The sequence below is a fragment of the Candoia aspera genome, chromosome 1 (assembly GCF_035149785.1).
Source record: "Candoia aspera isolate rCanAsp1 chromosome 1, rCanAsp1.hap2, whole genome shotgun sequence".
Lineage (NCBI taxonomy): Eukaryota > Metazoa > Chordata > Lepidosauria > Squamata > Boidae > Candoia > Candoia aspera.
This window is the reverse complement of record NC_086153.1, coordinates 53,230,772-53,251,787: the sequence shown is the minus strand read 5'-3', so window position 1 is coordinate 53,251,787 and position 21,016 is coordinate 53,230,772. Positions and strand designations below refer to the sequence as shown.

At 36.4% G+C, this 21,016-nt stretch overlaps 1 protein-coding gene across 1 annotated transcript in view; it reads right to left on the bottom strand.

Annotated features, from left to right (window-relative positions):
- Positions 1-21,016, bottom strand: part of DNAH14 (dynein axonemal heavy chain 14) — a 292,199-nt gene that overhangs the window by 164,958 nt on the left and 106,225 nt on the right. The window contains 9 exon segments of the mRNA XM_063289142.1: positions 2,820-3,037; positions 7,923-7,992; positions 11,221-11,436; positions 14,828-14,959; positions 15,252-15,341; positions 15,955-16,148; positions 16,774-16,796; positions 17,666-17,745; positions 20,544-20,730. Of these exon segments, the coding sequence (XP_063145212.1) occupies positions 2,820-3,037; positions 7,923-7,992; positions 11,221-11,436; positions 14,828-14,959; positions 15,252-15,341; positions 15,955-16,148; positions 16,774-16,796; positions 17,666-17,745; positions 20,544-20,730 (1,210 nt within the window).

Here is a 21,016-nt window from a genome sequence, read left to right as displayed (position 1 = left end):
TATGATCTTTTGGGGCTGTATTACTAGCTGTTCAGGGCCGCATGTGGCCCATAGGCTGCAGGTTGGACATGCCTGCTTTGGAGTCTCAGCATTCCAAACCAAGAATGCAAAGTAATGCTCAAAATAAAATATCAAACCAAGAAAGTCAATGAGTCTGCCAGCAATAGTTTGAGGCTTATTCTCCTGCTCTTATGCCAACAATCTCAATAAGCCATCCAGCCTTGGCTGTGGGTATATAGGCAACTCCTTATTTGTGTACTCTCTGGCCCCTTCCTTCCCTGAGTAAGGCTTTCCAATATGAGGAACTAGCTATCTTTTCTGCCTGGGCAATGAGCTGAGTCCCAGCGAGGCAGCATAGAAGGGTGGGAGAGTCTGTTTATACAGACCTGATAAGGGTAATTCCAGCAGGTGCTTCCTCCATAGACATCCACCATCTCCCTCAACCTTCTTCTCCAACATTCTCCCCACCCACCTGCCCTTTTTTCAGAGCTGCCTTTATGCTTAGCATGCATTGAGTCTGCAGGCACTTAAAGTATGGAGCTGTGGCTTACTCACAAAGTGTTTTTCTTTCATCACAATACCCTTTGATTCCAAAAAGTTTGCCTTATTTCTTCAATAGGTGAATACCCATAGTGCAGTCAAGCAGCCTCCTTTTTTAATGGAAATAATAGTAAAACAATAGTCCTGTCTGATAATAATATTAAAAATAATGTCTATATCCAAATAGAGGTTATTTACCTGGATAATGATAGATATTATCATTTAAAAACTTCCACTTCATGAAATAGTTCTGCTTACAGATGTAATTAAAATGATTCTAAAAATTTGCTCTAAAGATCTGCTGGAACATGTGAGAAATTGGAGAGGAAAGGGAAAAATAGTTAAAATAATCCCTTTACCTTTATATTGCTGCCTTGGCTGCATTAAAGGCTCTTGCTCATGGCAGAATAATTATTCTAGATTCAAGCCACTGTTTGTTTGTTTTTTTGCAGGTTTCATGTATGCAACCCCCTATTCTAAGTACAGCACTTAAAGCTTTACTCAGAACAGACAGTACAGAACAAGTTCTAACAAACTAGGTGCAGAATTAGTGGAAAATACCTCATCTATGATTTTTATTGTCTGAAACTGAGAAACGTTTTCTGCTAACCTTCCTGAAAAAAAGCCTTTATTTCATTCAAATGCCAATTATGCTAGTGTTTGAGCTCAAAGTCATTTTTATATAGAAGAATTTTTTAAAAAATGTGATCCTGTATCTTCAATTTGTAATTCTGTCAATTCTACCATTTGTTCTACCCCACCATTCTCTTTCATGTGTTGCACTACTATGTACACCATATGATCCAGAAGTATTTTCTCCATTGTTCCATTTCTAAACTTCGTCTTAGCTACTCACCTTTTCTTTCATAATGCCTACAATTTGGTTTATTAAAGAATGATGAAATATATAATTATTATTGTTTATATGCATGATAATATATAGGAGGGTGATATACCAGTTAAAATCTTATACTTCCACAAGATAGGATTCAGACAGTTTAGTGCAATGAAGAAATACTTAGAAAAAAGGCTTTGGTCTCAGTAGAAAGTCACATTCTTTAACAAAAGGACTAAACAAATCTACAGTATTCTTGGGGCAACCTTGAAATCACTTTTAGAGGATCTGTCATTTGATAAATCTTCAGATCCATTCCTGAATTTTATTATGCACCAGTCATTGCTTCCTTCCCAAGAATAAGAACAGCAAACTAAAAAAAAGGTCACAGTTGTTGCTAGGACCATCTGTTTGGCTGCCATAAAACCCCCTTCTGACCCCTCTCCTCTGTCATGAGTTATAAAGGAGGGAGGGGGGAAACTTGATTACTGTGAGTGAGAATCAGAGACATCACAGAGCCAGCAAATTGACACCAGAATGTTGTGGCTACAGTGTTATCTGCAAACGGACAGTGAAGAATGTTGCTGGGGAATCATGTTATAAAACTAACAGCAGTTGTAAATATCCAATTTCAAAAGAAGGCGGGAACTTGGGGCTGGTAAAAGAAGGGAACTGGGGGGATTTCAGTTACTTGAGTCTTTAGACGTGATGGCGATGTTACTGTATCTTTCAATACATGAAATATTTTACTGAGACCTCACCGGTTCCAGACAGGTTTCTTACGATTGGGATATCTGAACCTAGATCCTTGTCAGGGTATACTCAATGTATAAGGAATTTTACCGTGTGAATGAGATAATGCCAAGGCTGTTGCACAGCTGAGAGCACTAAGTAATTAGCGTGGAAGGATCATGAGATGTGATTGCCAGCACCTGTAAAGTGACTCAGCACCTAACGTTGTATATATAAGTAGTATGGATGAACAGTACTGTGTTGGGGATAGTGTTAAGTGGTGGTGAGTGTTACTGTGTGAAGGAACTTGCTGTGTAAGAATTAGCTTGTATATTGCTTTATATAGTAAAGACTGTAAATAGTTAAGGAACCAGACTCAAGCTGATACTTCCAGCACCACTCGAAGATTGCGGTGCAGGCGCAGCTCTGACAATCCTCACAGGTTAGAACTCACTAATTTCTAGCTTCTTGCACAGGTAGAATAGTCACAAAATCATACTGAAACTGAAATTATGAAATATTTAATATGGGATATATTTATCTAGCTATGAGCACACATTTTACATCTGAAATTCATTAAGTGGGCATTAAACCACCACTCCCCTTTCAAATATAATCATAGAGTTTTGTTTACTTGGGACTTGGCTAAATATGGTAAATGAAAAATACAGAATATTATGCTTAAGTATACAATTTTTTTAATGAAACCTACCACATAAACCATGGCACATCTACTAATTGTGGCTGGGTTGGCTTGAGAAAGGCTGTCCACTTCAAATATCATTCTGATACCTGATGATAGATAAATTCTTTCACTGTTAGCAAGGCATAATGTTCTGCTGTCATCTAGCACAGAATTTAAGTTTTCTATCCAAACTGGATCTACTGGGCCATCCAGGATAATCCACTGCCAGTCAAGAATAGTTTCATCTAAATGAATAAAAAAAAAGTGTTAACTTTAAATTTGCTAGTTTACATGCATGTAAAAATGTAATATAGTAATAAAAAACAATGTTCATATTTTATAAAAATCACACATCCGCTTGTTTCTTTGAAAAACACATCTTAAATCTCACTCTCAAATTATCTATTTGCTGCTAATCAAATCAGAGAACAAATTATAATGTTCTATAAATTTTTAAATTATACATTACAACTAGACAACCCGTGATCCGTTGAGTCATCATTTCAGAGATACTTCCTTACCAGATTCCTCAATGCTTTCAACATTCTAATGTATTGTCTTCACTGGAAAAGTTCTTAAAAAGTCAGGGAGATATTCAGAGATGTATCTGCTATGAAAATAGCCCATGTCATTCATATTGAACTGTAAAGCACAGTCCACAGGAAATGTTTTATGGCATTTTATGTTATGACATAAATTTTATGATAATTTTTATGTCATAAAATGTTTTATAAAATTTGTCAAATTTCAATTCCACAGGAGTCATAGGTTCCAGATTTTGGACGCATTCTGTATATTAGCCCATTTGAGGTACCTTGGTTCAAAAATTGTTGGCCTATGACACACCATTTCGCCCAATTAAAAGATTACAAACAGACGCAAGCATTTTAGTATATGTATATATATTATTTGGCAACAATGGGAAAATTTACTATGAGGTCATTGTGTCATCTGAAACTATCAGAAGAAATTAGTTTTACTATTAGATATTGTCATTTCTCTGTCATCATTTTATCCAGTCTCAAGGGCCAGAAAAGTTTGAGAAAGTTTATCCCCTGCTGGGGAAGCCGTGTCAATAGAGCACAGCAATTACTTCCTAAGAGTCATTTTAGGAGGAGAGCCATGTTAGTCTAAAACTTGTTAGTTGGAAAAACTAACTCAACTACCAGACTCCTCCTGTTTCCTAAATGCCAATGTCAAAGCAATAGTTAAGATATGTATTTTCATCTTTCCAAATTGTAGCTTATGGTGCAATATGAGACAATTCTGGGATTTTGGGTACCAGAAATTTTTTAAATTTCTTATAGAAGACCAGTTTATTCTAATAAGCAACTGAATTTCTCTAATTGAAGAGGGGAAACATTTTTTTAAAAAGATTTTTTTCCTTGATGGTCCAGTTCATAACAAGAGAAATAAAAAAAAAGACATATCGGGAATAGCTTCGACGGTGTGGTCAGTGAGCTAGAGCCAGACATCCTGAAGATTGAGGTTGAATGGGCCTTAAGAAGCATTGCTAATAACAAGGCAGCAGGAGACGACGGCATCCCAGCTGAACTGTTCAAAATCTTGCGAGATGATGTTGTCAAGGTAATGCATGCTATATGCCAGCAAATTTGGAAAACACAAGAATGGCCATCAGATTGGAAAAAATCAACTTCTATCCCCATACCAAAAAAGGGAAACACTAAAGAATGTTCAAACTATCGAACAGTGGCACTCATTTCACATGCCAGTAAGGTAATGCTCAAGATCCTGCAAGGTAGACTTCAGCAATTCATGGAGCGAGAATTGCCCGATGTACAAGCTGGGTTTAGAAAAGGCAGAGGAACTAGGGACCAAATTGCCAATATCCGCTGGATAATGGAAAAAGCCAGGGAGTTTCAGAAAAACATCTATTTCTGTTTTATTGACTATTCTAAAGCCTTTGACTGTGTGGACCATAACAAATTGTGGCAAGTTCTTAGTGGTATGGGGATACCAAGTCATCTTGTATGCCTCCTGACGAATCTGTATAACGACCAAGTAGCAACAGTAAGAACAGACCACGGAACAACAGACTGGTTTAAGATTGGGAAAGGAGCACGGCAGGGATGTATACTCTCACCCTACCTATTCAACTTGTACGCAGAACACATCATGCGACAAGCTGGGCTTGAGGAATCCAAGGCTGGAGTTAAAATCTCTGGAAGAAACGTTAACAATCTCAGATATGCAGATGATACCACTTTGATGGCTGAAAGCAAAGAGGAACTGAGGAGCCTTATGATGAAGGTGAAAGAAGAAAGTGCAAAAGCTGGCTTGCAGCTAAACCACAAAAAAACCAAGGTTATGGCAACCAGCTTGATCGATACCTGGCAAATAGAGGGAGAAAATGTAGAAGCAGTGAAAGACTTTGTATTTCTAGGTGCAAAGATTACTGCAGATGCTGACTGCAGTCAGGAAATCAGAAGATGCTTAATCCTTGGGAGAAGAGCAATGACAAATCTCGATCAAATAGTTAAGAGCAGAGACATCACACTGACAACAAAGGTCTGCATAGTTAAAGCAATGGTGTTCCCCATAGTAACATATGGCTGCGAGAGCTGGACCATAAGGAAGGCTGAGAGAAGGAAGATCGATGCTTTTGAACTGTGATGTTGGAGGAAAATTCTGAGAGTGCCTTGGACTGCAAGAAGATCAAACCAGTCCATCCTCCAGGAAATAAAGCCAGACTGCTCACTTGAGGGAATGTTATTAAAGGCAAAACTGAAATACTTTGGCCACATAATGAGAAGACAGGACACCCTGGAGAAGATGCTGATGCTAGGGAGAGTGGAAGGCAAAAGGAAGAGGGGCCGACCAAGGGCAAAATGGATGGATGATATTCTAGAGGTGATGGACTCGTCCCTGGGGGAGCTCGGGGTGGCGACATCCAACAGGAAGCTCTGACTTGGGCTGGTCCATGAAGTCACGAAGAGTCAGAAGTGACTGAACGAATAAACAACAAAAATTCAAATCCAATAAAGGTGTGCAAGGCTTTCCAGGAAAATTCGCAATGCTTCATTGCTGATGCCACATTAGTAAGTGGCCAACTTTCTTCCAGAGAAATAGTTCTTTCAAACATTGCTAGACTCAATATGTGGCTTAAACACTGGACTGTTCTAGCTTTAATCCTTTTTTCCAGCTCTATTTGAAGATGAAACTAGAGAGATATCCTAGTGGAATTTAAGGACAAATTTAAAGCTTTGTGCCTGCACATGCACAAACACACAAACTGTATATAAACATAAAACTCAAACCAATTTAGAATATTTTGTCCCCAAATACCAAAATATATATATATATTTTTCATTCCGGAGACAACAGATCTAGAAGACTCTCCTGAAACCAAGCAATAATATTTATTCGGTCAATGACCAGCAAAATTTAAAAGGTGAAAAACAAAATAAAACCAAGAAATACAATAATATACTACCAACTAATAAAATATATCACATAATAATAGCATTCACTCCGCTATTACTATATTAATATATTTGTTACCGAGGTAGTGTGAGTCTAAAACATCAATAAGTATAAAATAAAAAATAAATATATATTTATATATTTATATCCCCTAACAATTTATTAAGATATTTCAATTTAAAAGTAATATTTAAAACAAGGGAATTACTTCTTTAGCCCATTTTGTCTTATTTTCATTGGGGCAACAAAAAATTTGGCTACTGCACCTGTAATATATAGTTTTAGATCCTGAAGAAGATGGTTCACATAAAAATTATCTGGATTCCCAGGGAATTTATCTTCCAGGGGCAAAATGTAGATTGACCTAATGTCCTTATAAAATTTACAGTGTAACAGTACATGTGAGATGGTTTCAACTTCCTCTTCACCACATGGGCAAATACGCTCAGTTATAGGGTTTTATTATACCTGCCTTGAAGAAGAGCAGATGGAAGAACGTTGAATCTAGCTTTGAAGAATGCAATTCTCAGCTTAGGGAAAGTTAGATTTAGCAAATAACTTGCTGGTTCCCATACACCCCTATTTATCCAAATTATATCATGTTGGGACAGCCTGTTAACTTCAGTCTGAAACCCTATGTTCCTTATTCTTTGGATGATTAGATGCTTAGCTTGGTCATAACCTATTGTTATTAGGAATGGTGGAGAGAACCCATATGAAGCCATCTTATATTCTACCACCTGCTTCCAGGGTGAAGAGAAATTATCTGTTAGAACTAGAGGGGTCAAACCACCTGGGAAGAATTGCATTTTTAGCCAATAATTTATCATCAACTTCCAGGCCCTAACCCGAAGTGACGGCATTCCTGTCTTGAGCCTTAACTGGGTATTTGATGTGCCATTGGGTGTGGCTAGAATTGATTGCAGGAATTTTATTTGCATTGTTTCCTGCAGCTCCTTCTTCACATAAATTCCTATTTGTGTCCCATAGAGAATTTGAGCCAATGTTTTGGCCTCAAAAAGTTTTAAAGCCACAGGTACTAATTGTCCTCCACCAGAGTAAAAGAACCATTTAATGGCATTCATTGACCTAAGGCTCCTGAAACAGAACCAGTAGGACATCATATGCTTTTTTGCTGAATTCAATGTCCATGCACTGGCTTTCAGCACCTATAAAACTATTGGCCACTACAGGCAACAGATGTAAAGATTATAAAGGGATTCTCCACTATTATCTCCTTTCTTCTCCTTTGTCTGAAATATTTAATTTTGCATGCCTGTATGTAACAAACCTCCTATGGCTTAGGCTGATATTCTCAAAGTTTTCATCACTTTCTACGTCTTTAGGCTCACTTCTCTTTCTCTTCCAACTCTAATCTGTGAAGTTCAGGTTCTTATCTGACTCCTTTCTCCATAATGGACGAGAACAAACTAATAGCTATTTATTCAGTGGAATGTTAATATCCAGCTGTATATCGAAAGAAATCCATGCATGGGGCATCAGGAAGTGGGAGGAATAAAAGACTATCACATTATTTCATTGCTGCCTCTTGTTCCTAGGTAGGATGCTGAAATAGAACTGGCACATAATTACTTAAATATCAAAATGTTGCCTAAGTTGAATCCATAACTAAGAGATGCAATAATAAAATATTTGCCATATTTGTTATTACAAGATTATACTAACATTGAATATTCTCTGATGATTGTACGATTTCATCAGTTACAACTGCATCAGTTATAGTCACTGTATTCAGCTAAAAAACAGAAATGAGAGTAATTATACTACAATAGATAAAATTAGATGAACATAACATAATTATAACTTACAATAGATAAATGTAAAAACAGGGGCATGATGTTTTAGCTTCAATAAAAATTCAGTGAAATACATGTCTTAGAAATTATTTCAGTCTTAAAAGAGAGACAGTCGAATGAAATCTTGCTAGTAATAGAATTCACAATCTGATTTTATTATGCTTTATTGTTATTTGCCTCAGATTCAAGAGACTTCAGGTTGAGATTGCCTGTGATTGGGAGCTTCCCAAAATATCTTACAAAATCTATAATTTTGTAATTATAGACTTTCTTTCCACCTGATTATTTTAAGAAAATCCAAGCTCTTAAACATAATCAAATTCTTTATAGATTAATTCACTGGAAGGAAAGGAAAAGCAGTAAGGCTTCCTTCTTCATCCCAGGTGGGAGAAATTGCTGTGATTGTGATTCAATTAGCAACAAAAGCATTGTGATTTTAGGTCCTTTCACTGGAAGGAAAGTGTAAATGAAGTGTGAAGGAAAGCCTTGCAATGGCCACCAGGAGCTCTTCCTTCCTTTTGTTTTCTACCTGGGACTTTAAGGCAGCCTGAAGAGCATTACAACACACTTGGTTTCCAATTATAAAAGGAAAATGCCAAGAGCACCAGACTATAGGTGTGTAGGTATGTTGTGTAGGACAGCAGAAAGGAAGAATTTGCAGCCTAGGGAGTGGAGCAGCTGTCACCTCAATAGACATCTGATGGTAAAGGAGGAGCGGGTCTGGACTTCACCAAACCAGCAGCAGACAAGCTAAAAGGAGAAGCAGAGCCCAGCAGCTTCAGATGGACTTGAAATAAGATTTTGAAATTAATTACAAGAATACTTCCTGTGGATTGTTTAAATTTTTATTTGAAAAAATATATGAAAATTTTGAAAACAACTGTAAAAACCTTCCCATGGGAAAGTGATTGATTAGATTAGAAAAAAAACATGGTAAGAGGAGACTTTGACAGTTGACTAGAGGGAACCAGAAAAAACTAAAGATTATAATTAAAGAGACCCATTAATACAGAAAGGAGCAATATTATTTGACTGTTGAAGAATTCAAGGATACTTGGGAACAATGCACTCAGAAATTACTCTTAAGATCATCTGCAATTATAAAAATGGATTCAAAAGAAGTTATGGAAGAGGAGCTAATTTTACTGGATAAAACAGGCTGATTTGAATATGGACCTGACAATGGATTTTAAAATGTCAGGCTATAAGAATGATATGGAAAATGATGTTATATTGGATTTACAAATGAAAACAACTGATGTCTTAATAATTAAAGGGGATTTACAAAGAATAACTCAGAAGAGTGACTTGGATAGCTTTCTTATCTTGGATTTACAAAAGAGATGCGTTAAACTTGTGAAGGAGTCACTGAGAGGAGACAAAGAAAATGATATAAAATCAACTTGTGGGACACTATTTGAAGGGATTAAAGATCAAGATCCTTAAAAGTAAACAGAAGGTATACAAAGTGAGTTTTTTAAATCAAAGTTAAAATATATATGTTGTTGTTTCTGATAGCTTTTAATGGATTTTTTTTTAACTAGGTCCAAATAATGAGGCTTTAAAGATAAGAAAGAAGATATGGGAAAAAGAGATTTTTTGAGAAAATGACAAGTTACTGTGTTAAAAGTAAAGTAAAGGAATATGAAACTGATTTGATTAAGGTTAAAATATATATGTTGTTATTTATGGTAACTCTTAATGGACTTTTGCTGATTAGACTGAATGATGAGGCTTTATAATTCGTTTATAGGTAAGAGATGAGATATGGGAAGAAGAGATCTTTTGCTGAAATGTCAGAAAAGGTGGTAAGTTACTGAAATTGTTGTACTTGATGAAAGTGTTTTGATGAAGGGGGAAATCATTTCTTTATTTTTTTTCTTTTTCTCTGTACTTTTCCTTTTCCTTTTTATATTTTTCTTAGTTTGTATTAGTTTTTTATCTTTGAACTTTTTAGACTTTAATAAAAATTATTATAAAAAATGCAGGATCTGCTCAGACAGTAATCCTGCATTATATAGTTAACATAACTGGACTAGATGTAGTTATGATTCAAAGATCATTAATATATTTTTTTCCAAACAAGCAAAGATAATTAAATTTAGCATTTAATGGGCACAAAACAATAAGCTAATTTGTAAAATGGAAGCACAGACACCATTTAAAATATCACATAGTTCCTGACAGATTCTCAGCATAAAAGAAATTACAGTGTACCTCTGACTATCCAACTGCTGTGGCAACATGCAGCCATGATTACAGCTACTGGGAAAAGGGTGATTGCAACAGAGTAACATGTTATTATTTTGGCATCAGAGCTTGCATGAGATCTTAACGGAGGATGTAACAGAGGAATTGCTTCTTTGCAGCTAGGAACCCTCCCCTCATAGGAACTACTCAATGGGATTTTGTAAGTGGCCAAATACACACATGTTCCAAAAATAGATGGGGACAATACTGGCAACTATTTTATTTTCCCTTAGTGAGGAGTGGCGATGGAAGGTTAGAATTCTGGTTCCTGGATTTGCATTAATCCCTGGATCAGAGTACTAAGTGAACCTTTTTTTTTTTTTGCATTCTCATATTGATCAGCTAGTAGGTGAAACTGATTTATTCATAATGTTACATGCTTGTTCTCAGCATTCTGAGGTGTCCAGAAGTGAAAAGTTACAAATCCATTTCAAGTAGCTTTGTAATAGTTTGGGGAGTGTGAAAATGGTATACTGTGGATATGCCCTTTGTTCTCTACAGAAACTTTGTGACTTTAAGGATCACTGCCTAACATTAAGTATATGCCTACCAGATCCCCTAACTTCCACTCGAATGGCTGAAGTCTATTTATTATTTTTCTTAACTTAGAAGGTTCAAACTTAAAATCCAGAGAATCATACATTTAAAATGTTAGTGGGTAACCCTTTAAACAGGATTTTAAAAGCTAAGCACTGATAGATCTCTACCCAGCTAGGAAATTCATTTCATCAACCTTTTAAATTTTTTTCAATAAATCATTTTCATCTTTTGGGGAAGAAATTTGCAGGTTTTGGCAAGTTCTTATTAAATGAAAAAAATGAATGGAATTCTCACTCATCTCTAATTAAGTGAACAAAATGTAACTCCATTTTAAAATATAATTATCTCAGTATCTAAATACATTACTGTATACTCACTGTATATAGGTCCTGCATTTCTGAATTTATACCAATGCTTGGATCTTTTTTTTTAGATTTTTTGGCTCCAAGTTTAGCAAATCCTCGAACAGCTGATGATAATAGTCCATCTGACCATTCCATTGTACTAGGATTTGTCTGTCCAAAGAGTTCACCAACAGTAATAGACTTTGGGTTTATTTCAAAAGTATCTACTTTGCTTCTCTTTGAAGTATTCTGAGAAAGAAAAAAAAACCTTCTGAATGAGCAGTTATTACATTTATTTCCTAATAACACAAACTTCTAAACTTGGAGCCAAACTTCCACAAACACAAACCTCCAGGGAGTAATAAAACTATGCCTGTTTTGTATATTCTGTTACTGATTGATCCTAAGTATTAAAGGTAAGGGGATACCAAATACTGTATGACTCAGGAAATTCTCCAAACTTTTAAAAGTATTTTGAGTAATTCTACTTTTCATTTGATTATGTACCACCAATTCAGTGTAGACTTTTAGGAAACACATACAGTAGATAGACCTTTTCCTGGATGATCTGTCCCCAACTTAGTCTTTCAGGTCTTCTGAGAGTGCACCATTGCTGCTGTAATTGAGTCTTTCCACATTGTTCCTGGCCATCCTCCTCTTTAATTTCCTTTCACTTTTCCCAGTATAATGGACTTCTCAAGGTAGTTAGGTTTTCATATAATTTGTGCAAAATATGATAATTTCAGCCTAGTTATTCATGCCTTAAATGAGAAGTCTGGATTGATTTCTCCTATGATCTATTTGTTGGTTTTCTTGGCTGTCCTTGGTGTTCTTAGGAGTCTTTTCCAACACCAACATTCAAACAGTGTCAATACTATACTCTTTCTATCTTGATTCTTTAAAGTCCAACTTCTGCTTCCATGAACAGTCACAGGGAAAACCATTGCCTGCACAATTCTGATATTTATAAGTATAGACTTGTCACAGCATCTGAATATCTCTTCCAAGGATCTGTTCTACAGTCAGCCCCTAGCCACATCATTGCTGTTATAGTTGACCTCTTCAACCTACTTGTACCAATAATATAGTGAATTTAATGTCTCTGTCCTCCATCTAGTCATGTTTGTGTATATAAATGTTGTTTTGGTTGTTTGAAGACTGTATTATCAATGAAGAAATAACAGGACTGGCAAAAGTGGTAAGTTGTTCCTTGTCGGGATATAAAGCGAAGAACTACACTGAGACCAGAAGCTTTAGCTCTAGTGATTATTGTTCTACTGTACTAGACAAAATCCTGCTAAACTGAAAGGCACTAGCAAGCCTACCGGACAAAACCCCAGAAACCTAAGGCAGTTCTCTTCTGGTCCTCTTGACTGGAAACCGAAGAGATTCAGTACTGTATGTGCGCTTTTCCCCCTGGAGAGAGCCCCCCTCTTCTTTACCAGCAATCTCCATAACATTCCTCCACTTCATTTCTATTTCCTAGGCTATATACAGGTAGTCCTCGATTACTGACTGCTCATTCAGTAACCATTCAAAGTTACGATGGCCCTGAAAAAGGAGCTTTATGACTGGTCCTTGAACCTGCGGCCATTGCAGCATCCCCATGGTCACATGATTGCCATTTGTGACCTTCACAGCCAGCTTCTGACAAGAAAAGTCAATGGGGAAGCCAGCAGGAAGTTGCAAGTTGCAGTCACATGACATTGCACTTAACAACTGTGGTGATTTACTTCATGACTACAGCTGGAACTGACACCGTTAAGTCAGGAGCAGTCATGTGATGTTTCATTATATGACTATGTCACTTAGCAATGGAGTTGCCGGTCCCAAATGTGGTTGGTAAGTGAGGACTACCTGTAGTTATACCTACAAAGATCAGAATTGTGCAAGCTATAGTATTCCCCATGACAGTATATGGAAGCAGAAGTTGGACTTTAAAGAAGCAGGATAGGAAGAGTATTGATGCCTTTGCTGTTGGAGAAGACTCTTGAGACTACCATGATGTAAGGGTTGCCTATTCTGACAGACTCAGTCTCACAAGCAGGTGCTTAAGGAAAACTGGTTTATTGAAAGAATAGTGTGCAAATACAAAGAAAGCTGAGAATGAGCAAAAGCACGCCAAATACAAACTAAAAACCCCTCGCTTCAAACCCGATCCCGCCCTCGCTCCCACTTAGCAACCACCCCCTCCCAGATGTTGGCAACCGTCACACACATCGGCCTGAGAAAGTAACCTTGAACACAGGCAATAACCCAAACAGACATTCCACAGTCACAGTAAGGAGATTGCAGCCTGGCACGGCTGGAAATCTCCACTCAGCAAACGTGAAACACGGATCGGGAAAGTGACATGCGAAACGTTACGATGTATTCAGTACATTGGAATGATGAACATGACACATGAACAGCCAAGAAAACAAACCAATGAATCATAGAACAAATCAACCCAAAGTTCTTCCTTGAGGCACAAATGACCAGGCTCAAATTATCCTACTTTGGACACATTATGCAAAGACCCAGCTCTCTGGAAAAGGCTCTAATGCTGGGGAAGGTGGAAGGAAAGAGAAGAAGAGGATGACCAGCAGCAAGGTGGATTCATTCAGTTACAATGGCAATCAGTACATCATTGGGAGATTTGAAATAACAAGTTAGAGATAGATCATCATGGAGGAAATCTATCTAAGGGGTCTCTAGGAGTCAAAAACAATTTGATGGCACATAATCAATCAATCAATCAATCAATCAGGCTATATAGTCCAACAATGTTTTCTTCTTTACTATTTCCAATGTTGGCATTTCAGTCTCCAACCACAAGTAGCACATCTTGCTTGCACATCCTGTTAATAACTGTTCATTACTAAGTACAGGTAGTCCTCACTTACCAATGGTAATTGGGACCAGGAACTCTGTTGCTAAGCTAAGCAATGCGGTTGGAAGACATGACATCATGTGACCGTGCTGACTTACAATGGCAGTTCTGGCAGTCCCAGTTGCTGCTGTTAGGCATTTGTGACCTCCTGCCAGTTTCCCCATTGACTTTGCTTGTCAGTATCTGGCAGTGAAGGTCGCGAATGGCAATCACATGACGGGGATCGCAGCGACATCATAATTGTGAGTTGGTCACCGAGCACCTAGTGATCACATGACCATGGAGACACTGTGATGGCCGCAACTATGAGAACCCATTGTCAGTCCCCCTCATTCAGCATTGTTGTAACTTTGAACAGTCACTGAACGGGTGGACATTAAGTGAGGAACACCTGCATTTTAGTAGCAAAGTCTCCTTCAAATCAAGTATGATCTCTTGTGATTTGAAGAACACATATAAGCAGTCTTCTGGAAATAATATGGACATGTTTTGCCATTGCCTTCCTGAATGATTTCTCTATTTTTTGATACAACATACTGTCCTGGAATTTCTTGGTATACTCCCATTCAATTATTAACCAAACCAATGGCATTCTTGGCATTCTGAGATTAGTGAAAGTTGACTGGGTACTGCCAACTACTGAGTTGTTTAATAATCAGTAAATATTTAAAATTTCAAAATTCATATGGATTGCTGCTCTGGGAGATTACAGGAAAGGAAATCAAGCACTAATGCATGCCATATGAATAATTAAAAAGAAATCCTTACCTGAAAGATATCAAGTTTTGTAGTGGTTTCCATATCAACTAATGGAAGGATTATCAAGGCTTTTTCTAAAATTGTTCTAATGGTAGTCTTTCCTCCACCTGTGGGGCCTACAAGCATCACACCAACACGAGCCTGAAAATATACTTTAAAAGATCAAATCTAGAGCATTCATATTCCTTAAATGATTAATACTTAGATTTTAGTAAATACACACTAAAGGTCTTACAAAGTGTGTATTTATGAAAAGTTACTGTGGCTTTTTTTGTACATCTCAATTGCTGCAACATCAATATTTCTGCCATTTACTGAAATGCAATTGCTGTAGTGTAAGATCTCACTGCAACATTTTCAGGACTTCTATAGATTTGTATCATATTTAACTTCCATAGCACATTTTACCTGGTTAATATCCCATCGCACTCACCATAATTTGGTTGTATAGTTGTATAACTTTCTGTATCTGATTTTCCCAAGGCTGCAAAGATAAATGCTGTACTGCAAGAGATATTGCATTCTAAAGTTTTTTAAAAAGATAGCAGGTTAGAAGATTGATGAGCCATCAATAATTTGAAGATACATAAAATAACTAAAACTTAGTATTAAGAAAAAATTGTAACTATTGTTTCTAGCAACACTGGGAAAGAAAAAGATTAGAGACACAATTTCACTGTCTCTACATTCAGTAGACCTGAATGTAAACCTGAATATGCCCATCTTTCCTGAATATCTGTTAGTTTTTCAAGGTAGACCAGATCAAGAAACCAACATCACAAAGATTCCAGGAATGCTACTTTATTGTTGCAGGCTATATTAACAGGTTCCCTAAAGCCTGTCTAAATTTCTCTCTGTCCCATCTTATGCTAAACAAAATCAAGGCAGGGTTATTTTGAGTTTTTTCTCACACTTCCTTCTATCTCTGGAAGGAAGTCATCTTGTCATCTCTTGTCCAAATCCCTCCTTAACAGCTCACACATACCTTCCCCAAGGTCAGCTCTAAATTCCTTTACAAAATCATTGAAATACTCAGGCCTAATCGATAATAACATTTAAAAATCCTAATATCAAAAGTATTTGTCTATAGATAATATTTGTGCCAAGAATAACTACTGTATGCTTATTTTTATTACCTCTAATCGTTTAGGGTTTACTTTTGGAACTTCCATTCCTGTAAAGAGATCTGTGATAATATCTTCAAATATTGGAACATCCTCAGCAATTAACTTTGGTAAATTAACTTCTTTCAGTATACCAATTGTGAGTACAGTTTCTTCCTTTGCAGAAAACTTTTTCTTTTTATTACTGTATCAATTATAAAAGAAAACTAATATTTAGAATTTAATGAATTATTCTAAGGTTCATAATGTTTTTTTATTAGTCCACCATGCTGTACTTTTTAAGGAGATATTCTTAAATGCATGTTCTTGATCATATGTTGCTAAATTTGTGCATTTTCATTGTGTTTATTTTCCTTTATTGCTATTGCTATCTTATTGGTCTATTTCTAATAAGTTTTATTAGCTGCTCAGAACCACTGTTGCAGCCTTATAAATTTCATAAATAAATAAATATGCTCAGATATAAGAGACATTCAGCGATCCATGATGTAATTTTCTTCATGTTCAAAGCAACATAAATTATAAATAAATATATAAATAACATTTTGATCCCACAGTGAAAAAGATAATTTGTGTAGTTTGTAAATAAGCATGGCAAGAAGAACACAGAGAAAATAAATTTACACCAAAATGTAGGCAGAGGATTCCCACTAATGCCTATATCAATATGTCTACTCAGAACTAAAAACAGCTAATCTATATACTACTAAACTCTCATGTCGGTTTGTTTGTGACCTTTAACTGGGTGAAACGGTGCATCATAGGGCAACAATTTTTGAACCAAGGTACCTCAAATGGGCTAACTTAGAGAATGCATCCAAAATCCAGGACCCATGGCTCCCATGGAATTGAAACTTGGAAAATTTTATGACATAAAAATTACCATAAAACATTTTATGACATAATAGAAAATGTCATAAAACATTTCCTGTGGTCAGCTCCTGATGCTTGACTGTGCTGTACCATTCAATATGGATGACATGGGCTATTTTCAAGCCAGATACACCTCTGAATATCTCCCTGAATTTTTAAGAACTCTTCCAGTGAAAGCAGCACATTAGAAGCTCTGCCACTGTTGAAGGCATTGAGTAATCTGGTAAGGAAATATCTCTGAAACAATGACCCAACAGGTCACGGGTTGTCTAGTAAAGAATTGTTTTATTAATCCATATATCATTCAATTTTTGCCCCATATGGTATTTAATTGCACAATGGCTAATTAACTACCATAAATCAAAGCTCCTTCCTTCCTTTCTTCCATCCGTCCCTAAATATTTGGTAGGCCTTACAAATTAAACATTATTCTATGGTATGAAAGAACTGTAATCTGAATGTTCTGCAAGTCATTTTTTTCAGCAACAAAAACAACGTTAACGAAAACTTAATTTCATGGACAGTAATACATTTTTGCTGGTAATGAATGTAGATATAGAAATATTTAGAATTTTCGTGATTTAGGCGTCAATTCTATGAATTATTAAGTCTTTCTGAGTTCAAAAGACTACATTCTAAAAAAGCATGCATAGGTCAACTTACAGAACTTAGTTTTCTTTACCTGAACAAAGACAAATATTCTTATGCATGTCTCATATGATCATAAGAGCAGCTATCTCCTCTCCTAAAATGTATCTTTAGATAAAACCTTTATATCATCCCATATCAAGACATAATAATGTTATATCTGTGTATTAATATTAACCACTTTTTAAAAAAGAAAACTTACTGTATTTTCAATTCTTGGCGCTTTTGACCAACTCTTATTAACACAGTTTTTATAGCTCTCATGCCAAAATCATAATGATCCTAAAATATAAGAACATTATTTATTTTTTTGTGCATTGCAAATATCTTCTTTGCAATTACTGGACAGTATGTTTGTCAAAATTATTGTATATTTGATCAGTTTGATTTCCAGCTGCACTGTTCCAGAGTTAATTTGCCTTGGGTGACTGATCTAGAATTGTAGCATATTGTCATCAGTCCCTTCTCATGATAATTTCCTGTTAGCCTTGGAGTTTTCTGAGGCTACCCTATCCCTGTTGCAGGGGAGAGGGACGTACTTGATCAGCTGCTCAGGTGGGGTTCCAGAGGAAATCTGGGGTAGTTCCCAAAGCTCTGGTGCATGGTTTGGCTGAGCAGGTAATAGTGGCTGATCAAACTTCACCTTGTAGACTATGCATGTGGATCCTAGAGAGACCCTTAATTTTCAGAGGAGCTCTGGGAGATGAAGCGGAATAAGAGTGTGTTGGTAAAAATATGAGTAGCCAAAGCATGGTAAACTGTTCAGGAGCTTTAAATTGTATTATACAATGGTTGGAGATGAAATCCCTGATTAAGCACTCAGATAAATGTTCAGAAAGCTTGAACTCTTAATACAGAAAGCAAACATTATTTAATAGATATAACTGAAATGTAGTGCAATGACTCCTATGATTAAATGTAATTACTGAAGCACAGAAGGGAGAAAGAGTTGCACTGTTACATTAACAATATCCATTTCTCTTCAGCGACCAAAATGAATGAATTTGGTATTGTTGAGAGAGCATATGGATTAAAATAAAAGGAGGAACAAATAGAAGTAATGCTACTGTTGGTGTCTGCAGTTTAACCCAGTGAAGCTAAAAAATGTGGGTGCTGCTTTCCAAAAGCAAACTGAAGATCTTTCAAAGAGACACAGTGGTAGAGGTCTTTAAACACCCCAAATTTTGTTGGAAGACAAATTCTTCCAAGTGTGGTCCTTCCAGAACATTCCTGACTTACTCTGTTGACTATTTTCTTTTTCAGAAAGGAAGGAACAAGAGGCTCTCATATTTTTAACCTGATATTAACCAACAGAAAAGACAGCTGAAGAAATGGAAGTAGCAGCAACATTGGGGGGAAAGTGACCATAGTATGCTAGATTTGTTGATTTTAATGGTAACTGAAGCTGTGTGTAATTGAATATGTATCTTGGACTTCAAAAAGGAAGATTTCAATGAACTTAGAGCAATGACATGTAGAATTCCAAGGCAGAAGCTGATAAGGAAAGAAGTTTGAAATGGGTAGGAATTACAAAGTAAAGAGATAATAAAAGCACAACTGCATACAATTCTACTGGAAGCTTGCACAAGAGACCAGTATGACTGAATGAAAAGCTTAGTGAAACCTTGAAACAAACGACGCAAAAAAGAATATGAGAGACAAAAAGAGTGCATGAATGAAAGTTAACTGAACCCAAGAGGCTGCCAAAAGAACTCTAGAAGACTAATTTTCTGGTGGGATATTTGTCACAGGAGAGCACAGGAAGAGGACAGGATGGCTGAAAGTATAATGTCGGTCCCTCTGTAGGAAATGTGCAACAGCATAAAATCTGCTGAACCTTCTCATGATGAAAATTATAGGATACTCATTGCACTGGGAACTGAGGCCAACAAAAACATAAGTGACAGATGCCTTTGAACAGGTACTTACGTGGTATGGTATTAAGCAGATCTGAAATAGTTGGTATTGTTGCCACAAATTGATCTATTCTGTTCTGCTTGCTTTTTAAAGTTTTGGGCAATATGGACAATGAGTATTCAACTTAATATCCTACACGGAGGCATAGAATAGGTTTAGCTGTCAATTGGGGAATTTGCTCCCACTTCTCAAACACTAGTGCAGGGCATTTGCCCAACCACAGACCCAGAGTGCTTTAAAGGAAGGCCCAAATTCTCACTTACTTTTTGAAACTTTCTTTTAAAAATAAGAATCCACAAAATAAGGATAATGACCAGAAAGATAATCCTGACAGGAAATTGAGATTTTTTTCCCTAGTAAGTGCTAAAAGGAATCTCTCTCTCCCTCTTTTGTCTAAGGCCATCCACTTGCCAGTGACTTTAGGCAAACTGGCAGCTAACATTGCTATAGCACTTGAAAAAAAACCGAGAGGAAAGTCAGGAACTGGATTCAGGAACATGTTCACTGGAACGTGCATTTCCAGTTAAAAATTCTGATGGGGTCTTCTACACAGATGCATCTCCACAATGTACAATACATAGAGACCACAAAGAAAGCAAAAGCCCAGAAACAGTGTTGAGTCATAGAATATATCCTGTTTCTGAGAAGTACAGACCTGAAATAAATATAAAACTCACATTGTTTGGATTGAGATTTTATAGCTGAGAGTCAGAACAAAAAAAAATGAGCCACTGAACAAAAAGAAAAAGACACAGAGAAGATAATAACTTTAACATCCTCTGTCTCTTCTGAGAGCAGTGTGACTCACCAATTTATCAGCCATACTTCCCTACTCTTTATTTTACTTTTCCTCTTAGTAACAATCTCAGATAGATGCTAGAGTATGAAGACACATTAGGTGTTAAAAAGTAAGAGCTGTGTGTGGCTTTTGGCCTATCTTGTACCTCCTCAACTAGTTTGCGCTCATTATGAGCAGTAGGCCACACTGTTCCATTCAACCTCATAGCTGAATATTTATCTGTCAACCCATCTGATTCCTGTATTACTTCCCCAAATCATTGCCTCTATGGAAGATCACCTGGAGATTCTATATAGCTACTTCAAGCTCTATTCCCAAAAAAAATTAGGATAAAAAAAAAAAAAGTATATTCTTTATATTTTACCTGCTGTGACAGTCTTTTGCTAGAAAGTTGGTAAAGATTTACTATCTTCCCTGAGAGTAATTTTGCCAATTTGAAACCTTCTGAAAACAACATTATTTCAGCAATGAGTTCATAATCTGGTACCACCATTGACATAGGACGAAATAATGATTTTAAGTTGTCTGGAAGTTCTACGACACCTTTGTATCTTAAAAAGAAAGGCAATTGATCACATTAATTAAGAACACATTAATATATTAATTTTAGCACAGTACAATAAAATTCCTTTCAACAAAGGTACAGTGCTAGTCTGAAAAAAGAGTTCACTACAGTTTAGAAAATAATTGTATGATCACTATTATGATAGATCTATGGTAAGGAAAATGTTTAAATGCAAGTGAAAAATTATCTTTCTGAAAATGACTATTCAGGTAGATACAGAGAAAAAAATACTGGTAGTTGTGAGACTAGGCTGAAGCTGCCATAACCTAAAG